General features: G+C 55.5%; 1 protein-coding gene across 9 annotated transcripts in view; it reads left to right on the top strand.

Annotated features, from left to right (window-relative positions):
- The window catches only part of KCNAB2 (potassium voltage-gated channel subfamily A regulatory beta subunit 2), a 91,512-nt gene that overhangs the window by 46,933 nt on the left and 32,120 nt on the right, over positions 1–12,459 (top strand). The window contains exon 1 of one of the 9 annotated variants that reach the window (XM_070511251.1): positions 3–10,369. The exons of the other annotated variants lie outside the window; for them this stretch is intronic. Coding sequence (XP_070367352.1) covers positions 10,158–10,369 — 212 coding nt within the window. The 5' untranslated portion in view covers positions 3–10,157. Of the gene's footprint in view, positions 1–2; positions 10,370–12,459 lie in introns of those variants that run through there. 9 annotated transcript variants of the gene reach the window in all.

Genomic DNA, 12,459 nt, shown 5'->3' with positions numbered 1-12,459 from the left:
CAGGAGGCCGGAGGCAGGCGCTGCGGGAGAGAGGAGCGCGGGAAACGTGGGTGACGACTTGACTGTGTATCGGGGTCGACGTTTTATGTTTAAAAATGCCAACCATATAGAAATGTACAAAAGACAGAAATGAAAGTGTGCATAGGCCTATCCTCCCAAGAAAGCACTCTTAAGCTAGGTATACCCTCCATGGGAAAAGGGTGTGGTTTCTTGAAAAGACTTTGCAGCAGGGGTAAACGTACTATTTCATTTTTCTTCTTGCAACGTCATGGAGACAAATTAATTATTAGGAGTTAACTAAACATGAATTAGCGAAAATACCTCAATTCATCATCTCTAACAAACCCACGTGGCACCAGAAACCCGTTGGGTCCTGGGGGCCAAGATGTGCTCCCCTCCTTTCCGTCCTTACATTGGGCTGTTCTCCTGGGAAGTGGTTTTCCACAGGTAGCCTCTGATTGGTTGCTGCTGCTCCATCTGTAACTGTGATGGCGAAGGCTGTGGATTAAATGACCTTGTGTTCTCCGGGGCACAGGCTTGTGGGGCTAAGTTTCCTGTGAACCTCAGAAGGACATTCTGTTTAGCTTGCTCCTCATTGGAATCAGCATCTGGGACAGTGCTCCAGCCCGCCCACCTTCTCCTCTAAAAGCCTCAGAAAGCGGCCAAAAAGCCTGGGAGCTTGTATTTTCATTTATAAATTGCGTATCTGCAGCTTTATTCCCCTGCCTCCCCAGGAACATGCCCTTGCCAGAGGCAGTTGGCCAGAGGGGACACTCCCCGAAAATAAAAATACAGATGCCTAATTGAATTTGAATTTCAAATTAACATCAATTTACTTTTTTAGTCTAAGTATGTCCTGCACTATTTTTGGGACATACTTATGCTAAAACATTATTTGTTATTTACCTGAAGTTCAGATTTAACCAGGTGTCCTGTATTTGATCTGGTGACCTGGAAATCTTTGGCTTCCATCCAGCAGGCCCCAGGGGTTATCTGGCTGTTCTCTGGAGAAGAGTGGAGGCCAGCCTGTTGCTTTAACATCTTCTGTGGAGAATGTTTGGGCCTTTGGCTGATGGTTTGAGCGTGTGGTTGTCTTTAAAGGAACAAAACACTTCAGCTGTGAGCCCATTAGATGGCAGAATCCTTAAGACTTTGTATTCTATCTAAGCTCCAGCTGAAAGGGAAGGACAAAGGGTCAGCTAGTTTGGCCCCAAAGAGCTCCTAATTCTGATGGAAATTTCTCAAGAGGGAGATGAGACTGTACATTTTTTTTCTTTTTTAGCTAGTCATTGATACTTTTCATTAATTCACCAAGTGTTTATTGAGGATCTACTTGGCTCCAGGGGATGGGCGTGCCAGATGCCACATGAACAAGACAGACGGGGTCCTGTTACCTCCTCGAGGAGGGAGGCAGAGAGAAAGCAAGTGGACACCTAAGGGAGTAAGGGGGGCCGGGGACAGCTGAGACCCGAGCCATCTGAAAGGAGACATTTGAAGATGTGGGACAGAACCTTCTGGGCCAGAGAAACGGGTGCTTTTGGGGAGAGAAGGCCTGAGTGGCCTGGCCAGAGTGAGGTGCAGAGCAGCAGGGATGAGGCAGGGCGGCCGGAGTTTGTCCGCCCCGTGGGAAGACCCGGCTCCCTGCGTTGATGTGATTTGTGATAGAGGGTGCACAGGGGTGTATTGTGTACCCCAGAATTTCATCTCCACCCGAAACCTTATTTAGAAATAGGGTCATTACAGATGTCATTAGTTAAGACGAGGTCATACTGGAATGCACTGGGCCCTAAACCCAGTGACTGGTGTCCTTACAAGGCCACGTGGAGACACACAGGGAGAGGCCATGAGACAGTGGAGGTAGAGATTGGACTGATGTGGGCAAAAGCCGAGGACCGCCTACAGTCTCCGGAAGCTGGAAGAGGCAGGTGAGACCCCCCCCCCCCAGAGCCTTCAGAGGGAGCGTGGCCCTGCTGACACCAGCTCTCAGACTCCTGGCCTCCAGACTGTGAGAAAATCAGTTTCTGTTTTTTAAGCACCCCCAGTTTGTGGTACTTTGTTACAGCAGCCCCAGGACACTGACACAGCTGGCACAGGGTGGGTGGAAGGGATGGGGACGAATCTCTCATGTGCCTGACACCCCAGGAAAAGGTCTGTGTGGTGTCTGAAACATGCAGAACCGACTGGGGCCTAAATACCCTGGGAAAACGGGCTTCCCAAGGGGTAGAGGACACCGGAAAACCACTGGTGGCGCCTTTAGCATTTGATGGGCCAAAGGTGGTCGCACCTTCGGACCTTTCTTTACCTGGCGGATTTCATCTTGCTGGATTCAGGGGGGTTTGTTATCTGGGAACAGGGCCTCCCCACCCAACGCCACCAGTTATTAAAGATCCCAGATAAGTGCTGTTCCACAGTTAACATCCCCATCAGCAGCTGGACCGGGACTCAGTTAAACTTGGTCTTATATAGTAATATAAAAAAGATAATGCCTCCAGATAGATGCTGCTCGGTGGAGCTAGAAGACACGCGTGCCACAGGCCAGACATTTTATCAGCTGAACTGAGCCTGCAGCTGGGGAAAAAGCTTTCTTGTTTAACTTCTCCCATTTTCTTTAACTGTCCTCGACTCTTGCTGTTCAAAAAGAATGCACTAAATTTTTAAATCCGCACAGTCTCTGTATAAGCTGCCCCTTTGTGTGCCCGCCTGGTTGTAATGATGGAGAATCCAGAGATGTGGCCTGACAGGGCAGCAGCTATGGCCTGGGCCCACACGGTGCCAGCTGGACCCCCAGCCTTGGTTCAGCTGTGTTCCTGCTCTGCTCCCCCATGGCACCAGGAAGGAACCCAAACTCCCCACAAGGCCCCGTGTGGCCCGTGCTGCCTCTGATTTCAGCTTGGCCCCCTGTCCCTCCTGCTCAGGATGCTCCTTCCTTCCGTGTCTCAACCACAGAGCTCATTCTGTCCTCAGAGTCCTAGCACACTCTCTGCCCTCTGCCTAGAAGGTGCGTCCTCCAGATTTGGACAGGGCTGGCTACCTCCTGTCGTTCATCTCTTAGTCCTCAAAGAGGCTTTCTCCATCACCCAGTGTAAGTAAACATCTAATGAGTTCTTCCCAAGCTCAGGATCCTGTCCTGTTGTCGTCCTCACACTTCCCACTCTCTCTCTCGCCTTGTCCTTGCCCTTCTGGACCCCACTGAGAGCAGGGCCTTTGTCTGCTCCCAGCACTAGAACATTCCAGGCTTCTAAAGTGTGGCTGGATGGTGTTGAGTGGTCTCCGTCTTAACCCACTTTCCAGAACATTCCCCTGTACACTGTGTCTCCTCCTGCTGCTTTCCTGACATCAGGACTGGAGGCTGCGGCTGAGCCCCTAATGCAGCCCAGTCAAGGAGGGCAGGGAGTCCTGCCTGCCTGCGATTTCTGGCTCTAGATCGTGGGCTCTTCCCATGAGCCCGGAAGATCGCCAGATGGTATTTGATTTGTGGTCATGTTCACTGAGCAGACTTTACCTAGTTGCTCGGTTATCCACAGGAGATAACTTCCAGCTGGGCTAGTCGGGGGAAGGCTTCCTGGAAGAGCTGGGAACCCAGGTGTGTCTTAAAGGACAGGTAGGAAGGAGGACACCATGGGCAGGAGCAGAGGCTGGAGAGGGCCAGTGGGGTGGACAGTCTAGGAGGCTCAGCGGGGACAGGTCCACCTCGAGAAAGGTCCTGTATCAGTTTCCTGGGGCTGCCCTAATAAAGGGCCACGAACAGTGGCTTAAACCCACAGAAATCGGTTCTCTCACAGTTCTGGAGTCCAAAATCCAGGCGTCAGCAGGGCTGTGCTCCCTCCGAAGGCTCCAGGGGAGGACCCATCCTTGCCTCTTCCAGCTTCTGGTGGCTGCAGGCCATCCCTGGCATTCCATGGCCTGTGGCTGCCTCACTCCGGTCTCTGCCTCTGTCACCGCATGGCTCTTTTCCCTCTGTGTGGATCTGTCTGTCTCCAGATCTGTCTCTCCTGATAAGGACAACAGTCGTTGGATTTAGGGCCACGACCTCATCTTAACTTGATTACTTCTACAAAGACCCTATTTCCAAATAAGGCCACAATCACAGGTGCTGGGGGTTAGGACTTCAGCAGATCTTTTTGGGGCACATTTCAACCCACAACAGGTCCCAAGGGGCTGACTCAACTCCTTGAGCCTGCAGGGACTTCTGTGGGTGTTTTGGGAGGAATCCCAGCTCCCGGCAGGTACCTGTGTGACCTTGGACAAGACACCTGCTTTCTCCACATCTCAGTGTCCCCATCTGGAAGGTGGAGACTTTAGTCACTTCCTCACAGAAGTGTCCTGAGGACTAAATAAGTTGGTGCTGTGACTCTAAACTCCACACTTGCTCCTAGTGGGAGAGAAACACCAGCCTTGGGCTCTCACGGGTGCACACAGTTCTCTTGGCAATGCAGCTCACGCCCGTGTGGACACGAGCAGATGTGGAGGAAGGAAAGGGAAGGGAAGGAAGGAGGGAGCTGGCGAGACCAGCCAGTCATTCTGGAAGAGCTGCCGTGCCAGGAGCAGGGGCTGGGAGGAAGCCAGCCTGCAGGGGCGGAGTCTCCTCCAGGACCTCCAGGGTCTCTCTGGAGGGCCTGACCAGGACCATGGTGTCAGCTGCCTGTGGCCTGCGTTCGTGCCAGGACTGCTTCTGCTGGCAGCCGGCTGCCATGCTGGGGCCTGGTAGGTCCCGACCTCTCCAGCCCAGCTTCCCTGCCTGAAGGGACATAGCAGCAGCCCCCCACCCCCCACAGGCTGCTCTGAGGGGAGCAGGGGGAGCTGCAGGCATCCTCGCACGTCTGCTGGATTGCTCTGTAACCCATCGCGATAGGGCTCAGCGCTTCCCAAGCTGGCCTGGCCACGGGCATCGGGACGCATCTCAGCAGCATAGAGCCCCAGGCCCCTGACCCAAGAGGCTCTTCTCATGGGGCAGGGACAGGGCCCCTGGAGGGCTGGCTCTCCTTCGTCCCCCTGGAAAGGCGGGGGTCCGCACACCTCAATCGGATCCGCAGACGGTGCCCAGCAGCTCCCCGGGACTGCCCCCCGCCCTCATCCCTCCATCTGAGGGTCTGGGAACAGGAGCTCCGCAAGGCAGGGGAGGCCCGGCCGTTGCGCACCTCCTGCCCTACCGCCGCCTCTGTAGATGAGGCCTTCCTGACTGGCCTCTCTGTGCCTCAGTTTCCCCAAGCGTGAACCGGACCATCACAGGGTCCACCTGGAAGGTGGTGGGAGCTTAGTGAGCTGGTCAGACAGCGCTTGGTGCAGAGGCTGGCATGGCGAGCGCCATGTAAGTGTGTGCACTGTGGCTGTCGTTGTTGTTGGTATTATTATGCCTCAGAGGTGCTTCTTAGAATGAAAAGAGGAAAGGCAGAAGGGCTTACTCGGGGCTGGGCACAATCGCTTGGTCCGCGACAGCAACTAAGAAGTGAAAGGGCCTTTTCAAGGCCGATTCGACATGTTCCCCTTTTAGGGTGAGTAGCACTGGACATGGCTGGGGTGTGGGCTCCTGAAGGAAGCCACAGCCACAGCACTCCGCCCCCGAGGGGTCTTCAGCTCTTACCTAGCAGATGACACCTCCTCCAGGAAGGCCACCAGTCTGCCACCCCTTGCTCTTAGAAACTTCAGGGGCCAAGGACCTCCCATCCCACTGCTCCATCAGGGCAGCCCCCAAATCTTTAGCAGCTGCCCCGCCTCCTTTGGCAGAGAGTCACACTTTGGGTGCAATCCATGCTCCGTTCAGTACGGTCGAGATGGCCTCGCTAGTACTGAGGAGACATACAGCTGCTTGTCCTCACTCTTGAGTTGCTGCTGCAGTCCATGCTTTTAAAAGCCACCTTTGAAACTTCTACTCCAGGCCTCATTCTGTACAGGGAGAGTGTCCGTCCCCTCCCACTGTGAGCCTGTCACCATCTTGGGGGAAGAGTCTGGCTGGGTCCCAGCTTTCCCATCTCTTCGCCCTCCTGGGGCAGGTGTGGTGGGGGGTGGTCCCAGGCGGCTGCACCGGAAGCTTCTGTTCCAGGAAGCTCTTTTTCATGGCGTTCCACGGACACAAAGCAGAGCACTTAATTGGGGTGGCTGAGCCTCTGATTAATCACAGCAGGAGCTAGCTGCTTCATTTTAATGACAGCAAGTACTAGAGAGGCCAAAAAAGAGCCCAAAAATCTTTGTGGATCAAAATCAACCATCCGCGCTCGGTACGTCTGCCCTAAGCCCGTTTCAAGTCGACTGACACGGTCTAGGATTCAGCTTCTTCTCCACCTAAACACGTTTGAGAAGAGACTCTCTTGGGGTGACGAGTAATTGTGGCAAGTTCAGATCAAGGTTCTAAGCTTTTGGCTCCCCACTCTTGTCTAATTCTTGAGAGTTTCTGAGAATATTACAGGTCATGACTCCTCTTTTGGGCAAATAGAAAGTTACAGCCTCTGGCCATCCTTTAAAAATCCACCTGCCCGCCCCCCACGCTTGGCCGTCCTGGGCTGGATGCAGCATGTTCGTCCTGGATTCCCCGGGAGAGGGGAGAGTTCTGAGGTCGGATGTTCATTCCCATCGTCCCCACAACACGTTACAACGGGATGGAGCAGGGGCTGGGGTTCCGCCACAGGGCCCCTCGGGAGTCCTGCAGAGGGAAAGCTTGACTCCCGCTGATGGCTGGGAGGGGTGCTTCTTGCCGAAGGGAACCAGCAGCTGGGTCCCGGCCCCCTGGTATCTCTGGGGAGAGCGTGGTCGGGGGCACCCTGGGAGGAGAGAGAAGTTACCGGTGCTTGGGGGGCTGGCTTCACACCGCATGTACTATCTGAGCTGATGTCAGAGGGTGAGGAGGAGATCAAAGGCAGCGAAACGGGAGGGGCACTCCCACAGGGAACAGCACGTGTGAGGCCCGGAGCCTTTTGAGGCTCTTAACTTTTTTTGGTAACAGTTTTCTTGAGATATAATTCACATACCATATACCCATTTAAAGTATACAGTTCGATGGTTTTAGTATATTCATAGTTGTGCAAAAATCACTACAATGAATTCTAGAATTTTCATCACCCCAAAAAGAAACCCCATACTCTCATTTGCTGTCACGTCCCAATACCTGCTCCCCCCAGCCCCTGGCAACCGCTGATCTACACTCTGGCTCTAAGGTTTTGCCGGTTCTCGATGTTTCATATAAATGGACTCATACACTATGTGACTGGTTTCCTCCATGATTTTGTGACTGGCTTCTTTCACCGAGCATAGCATTTCCAGGGTCCCCCCCCGGGTTGTGGCATCTGTCAGTGCTTCACTCCCTTTCTGTGGCTGAATAAAGTTCTGTTGTGTGGATGGACCACATTTTGTCTATTCATTCATCAGTTGATAGACATTTGGGTTGTTTCCACCTTGTGGCTGTCGTGGATAATGCTCCTGTGGACATTTGTGTTCGAGAGTTTGTATGGCCGTGTGTGTCCAGCTCTTTGGGCACGTACCTAGGAGCAGAATTGCTGGGTAGGGCAGCGAGGCAGATGACCTTTCACACACTGTGGTGAGTACGTCTTTGTGGCTCTCACTTAATTCGGTGCTGATTAAGGCCCACCGTCTGGTTAAGGGCCACCCTGAGGAATAGGAAGATGCCAGCCCGTGTGGGATCCAAGAGTTTCCCAGAGCACAGAGAACTGTATAAGGAAGAATGGGGTACGGGTTTCTGCATCCGCTAGGCCAGGCGCATAGCACCACTCAATGCTCTGGCTAGAAACACAGCTTCCAGGGCCCCGCCCCAGAGCTGCTGACTGAGCAGGTCAGGATTCTGCATTTGTAACAAGCTCCCCCAGCAGCCTGGTCAGGTGTTGAGCAGCCGTGCCCCAGACTGTGAGTTCCATGAGTGCTGGGGAAGGGCCGGGGGCAGTGCCTCTGCCATCTGCAGCCTCTTTGGCAGGCCCGTGGGCTTCCAGAGGCCGTGGCTCTTTCTCTTCCAGTGCCAGGGTTCGGCTCGCAGAGAGGCCCAGCTGGCATGTAGGGTCAGCCCTGCAGGCTGCCCGTCGCCTTCCCATCACCCCCACCCAAGGAACTCAGGGAGGGCCCAGCCGCCCTGAGAGCAGGAACCCAGGCCAGCCAGGCTCCAGGGCCTATATGGGCAGGTGGAAAAGGAAGGCAGAGCTGGGCCTATGGGTCCCCAGGGGCCCCCGCTGGCCTTTGTAGGTGGCGTCTGTGACCTCCCAGGGCCCCCTTGGCAAAGGGACCAGCTCTGCCCTCCCAGATCCTCTGTCCCCAGGTCCGAATCCCACATTCAGGGGGTGGCTTCTGCTGCCGTATCAGGCCTGTGCACTTGGGGAGGACAAAAGGGGTCCACTTACCAGTGGTGGGGGGGCAGTGAAGGAGAGTCTCACACAGGGACCTATACTGACTCCCACCGCCAGAAAGTCATTATTTTCTGCTGAGAGATCCTGGGAGCTGGCACTTCCAGGGACCCAGCCCGGGATGAGCGCTCGGCAGGCGTGATCTGACCATGTGTTTATGATCTACACTAGACACTGGAACACTCAGGAGCAGGGAGGCCAGGACCAGGACAAGGCTGTATTCTTAACTTCTGTGCCAAAAAGGCAGGGCCGGGGCTGAGAGCAGGTTCCGCCTCCATCCGTCGTGAACGTCTCTGAGTGGATTCTTCTCTGTGTGCTGTCAGAGCACAGCGTGGGCAGCCAGCAGGTGTGGAAGGTTCCCGTGGGGCTGAGCTGGGAGGGACAAAGTGGCTTCTCAGACCATGAATCTCATTTTGTCAGTGGAGGCCCACAGAGGGCAGGACACCTGCCTGTGATCACACAGTGAATTCACAGCAGAGCCTGAGCTAGACCCTCGACCACCGGCCTCCCATCCAGCACTCTTTCTCAGCCCCTCCCACAGGGAAGAAAGGACCCAAAAGGCAGCTTTGGCCAGGGCCCACCCTACAGGGCGAGAGTGGGATGCTCGGGGTCAGAGGGCAAAGCCAGCCCCTCCTGCCCTCCGGGGCATCCCTCTGGGTTTCAGGAAACCCCATGAGCTTTGTTCCAGGACAGCCTTGTTCCCAGTTCATCTTGAGTCCATGAGTGAGAGAGAGGAGGCTGGAGTTGTCGGGGGAGGGCTTCATTCATTCGTTCACTCACTCACTCATTTATTCCAGAAGTATTTATTAAGCATCGGCTGAGCTACACACTGCGCGATGTGCTGGAACTTTCCTGGTCTCTGGTCCCTTGACCCCCTGGTTTCTTTCGTTGGGTCGTCTGTGTTATTATCACCTAGACAGAGTGGTGTTTCCTCCTCCACATTCCTGGTGATTTGGCTTCTCCCTTTCCTGGGCAAGAACCACGAGCAGATAGAGCTGGCCAGAGCTGCATTGCCTCTCTCGGAGCCAGCTGCCCACAAGCTCAGCCATCCACCCGGTCCTGGCCGAGCGGCTGTCAGCCTGGAGCAGCCAGTGCCGGCCTCCCGGGGATCGACCAGGGCAGGCAGCTGGTGCATCCCGCTTCATTAACAATTAATCCCCAGATGCCTCCTGTGCCTCTCACCGGTCACCTAATTGACTTGGTGGGAGCCCCAACAGCCCATGGTGTGCAGAGCCAGGAGCTGGATACAAAGCTCCCTCTGAGAGGCTCGAGGAAGCCTGGAGAAGCAGCTGCTCCCCGCGACCCCAGGCCGCCCCCCCTAGGAGAACAGTCACAGCAGCCTGCTTGGGGCCCCCAGGCCGCGCCCCGGAAGGCGCCCTCCCTTCTCCCGTCAGAGGACGGTGAGGTCGCTCATCTGTCAGGAGTAACTCGCAGCCCAGCCCTGCCGGACACTGCTGGGCTGGAGGCTCAAGCAGCCAGAGCCAGACCAGGGTGGGGGCAGAAGAAGGACCTGCAGAGACAAGAAAAATGTGAGAGGGGGGAGAAAATGGCACCCGCACTACTCGGCTTCCAGGTTCTGTCTGATAAGGTCTTTTCTAACAAGTTTCTGGAAATTTGATTCTCTGCCCTCGGAGACTGCGCAGGCTTCCTCTACATCGTTGCCTTGGGACATCCTGGCTCTTGAAGGGACACCTCGGAGCTCCTTTGCCTTCTGGGATAAAGTCTTGTCCCAGGCAGAGAAGGGCTTCCAGGGGACAGATGACTTCAGAGCCCACAAGGAGAGGGGACGTGGCCAGGAGCTGAGCGCCCGGCCTCGGCATGCAGGTGTCCTTCGTGTGCTCAGAGCATGGCCTCAAGGGCCGGGGCCCCGAGGAGCGGCTGGGCCGGCCGGCAGCCAGCAGTCCCAGCCTGGGCACCCGCAGCCGCTTCCGTGCTGTGGCCATGGTGGCCCGGAGCCTGGGACAGCTGTCCGTGCAGAGTCTCCCCAGCGCCGGCGACGCCTGCGTGAAGCAGCCGGGGATGAAGTATAGGTACGGGCCGAGGGCCGCGGGGTGGGGCGGGGCCTCCCAGCACCCCATCTGGGAGAGCGGATCAAATCTGCAAATCCCTTGCCAGCCTTGGGCAGCGGCGTGCTGAGAGGCCGGGAGGGGCTCTTCCCAGCACTGGGTAGGCAGACTGAGAAATAAAACAAGCTTGGGGCAGCCCCAGGTTTCCTCCTGATGGCGGGGAGATGGTGCATGAGGGCCCCTTTGCCTTCCTTCTGCTTGTTGGTTTCCCTTCACGGCATGGGGGGAGGTTGTAATGGCCAAGCCCCCCCATGTCGGACTGTGCGATGTTTCCTCTTCCTGGGACCCTCAGGGCACGGGCCACAGGCCCCCGGCCTCCCTGCCCTCCCACTGGGCACACAGGGCCCCGTTTGTCCCGTGGGTAGTCTGACGTCTTTGCAGCCAGGCCATCATGACAAACGCTCATTTTGTGTAGTCAGGGGCTATCGGGTGAACCATGGGATGGGATTCTTCCCTCCGTGACCTGAGCCAGACCCCAGGCCTGGGTTCCTCTACGGGCAGAATTAACGCTCCGCAGGGCACAGAGCAGCATCTGGCATTTCCTGCTCATGACTCAGCCCAGGCTGTCGTGTGTCCCTCTGCTCGCGCTCAGTCCCCCACCTGGCTCTGGGGTCCCTCACCGTGACTTGTACGTAGAGATGGTGCAAAGCGCCAGTGTCAGGGTCAAGGACCCTCCTGCCATTCCTTGCATCCCCCCGTGCCCCACGCAGGGCTTTGCTCAGATGCTCCGTGGTTGTACCCAGGAGGAAAAGGAGGGCCCTGGCTTTGTGCAAAGGGCCCCTGGGGGCAGGTTTGTGGGGCACCCTGCCGGGGGGCTGGCATTTCTTACTCCCCGTGAGTCTCTGCACCCAGAGCCCTTAGCACTTTGAGAATGGTGTTCCTGGGGAAAGGGGAGTCCTTACCACAAGTGATCTGCATGAACTGCAAAAGCTAAGTCAGTCTCTGGTTCCCAGGTTTCACAGGAAAGTGTTTCCAAAACAGGAGCCAGGTGCAACTCTGCTTTCAGTGACTCAAACAGTCCCACAGGCCACCAGCCTCAGAAAAACCCACAGACAATTCTAGTTGTATTCGAGGAGAGTGTCTGGGTTTCTATCTGGTTTGCTGCCAACTCAAAAAGTATTGAGAGAATCAATCCTAACAACTGAGACGTATAGCTTAACCTCCCCAAAACCATCCCCGAGAGTTGGACCTCATGGGAAACAACTACATCGTAAGTCCCGTGCCTCATCAAGGGGAATTCTGGACCACCTCCGAGTCCTTCTGCATCTACGCCTGCATTCCCTCCTGCCCTGGATCCTCGGGCGATGTTTGATGTTCTGTAGTGAACCTCTGCAGTAAAAGGTTTTTGTTCCCATCCTCTCAACTCAGTGAGGACAATCCAGAATGGAATTCTCTCTTCTAGAAGCTCTAGTAGGTTTTGTTACGTGGGGATCAAAAGCTACGCGTAAACAGATTATGTATTTTTTAGTTTAGATACCAATTATCCACTGCAACTTTTAAGTCAATCCTAGGATCATCAAAGGAGTTAATACAAGTGAGACTGTTTCTAAAAATATAAAGCCCCCAGGTACATGGAAAGTGGCTGCCAACGTGACTCCCCTCCTAAGATCCTAAGATCCGTGGAGGAGTGGATCTTCAAGAGCCGGAGTGCTCAAGATCACCACGTGTGCATTGTGAGTGCGTATGCCTGTGTGTGTGCACGTATGCGTCTGTGTGTGTACATGTGTGGGCACGTGTGTGGCCCATGCTGGAGGCAGGGAGGGCGAGATGGGCAGTGAAGGGAGGTGCTCACTGGGCTGGGGCTTTGCAGTCTGAGGACCTGGGTTCAGATCCCAGCCCCGGTGCTTCCCAACTGGGTCCTGTCCAGCCTTACACACAGCAGCGCCTCGAGGCCAGCTTTTCTTGGCAGTGTTGGGGGGGAGGTGGGGTCATACTCCGGCAAGATGTGTAGTTTCATAGGGGCTAAAATGGGAGCCAGAATCTAAACCATTGGGTGCCCTTGCTGAGCACGTCCACCTCCTGCCTCACAGAACCTGCCCCACGGGGCACCTGCC

This window comes from Equus asinus, chromosome 5 (genome assembly GCF_041296235.1).
Source record: "Equus asinus isolate D_3611 breed Donkey chromosome 5, EquAss-T2T_v2, whole genome shotgun sequence".
Taxonomy (NCBI): domain Eukaryota; kingdom Metazoa; phylum Chordata; class Mammalia; order Perissodactyla; family Equidae; genus Equus; species Equus asinus.
The sequence above is the reverse complement of the archived record's forward strand: the minus strand, read 5'-3'. Positions and strand labels throughout refer to the sequence as shown.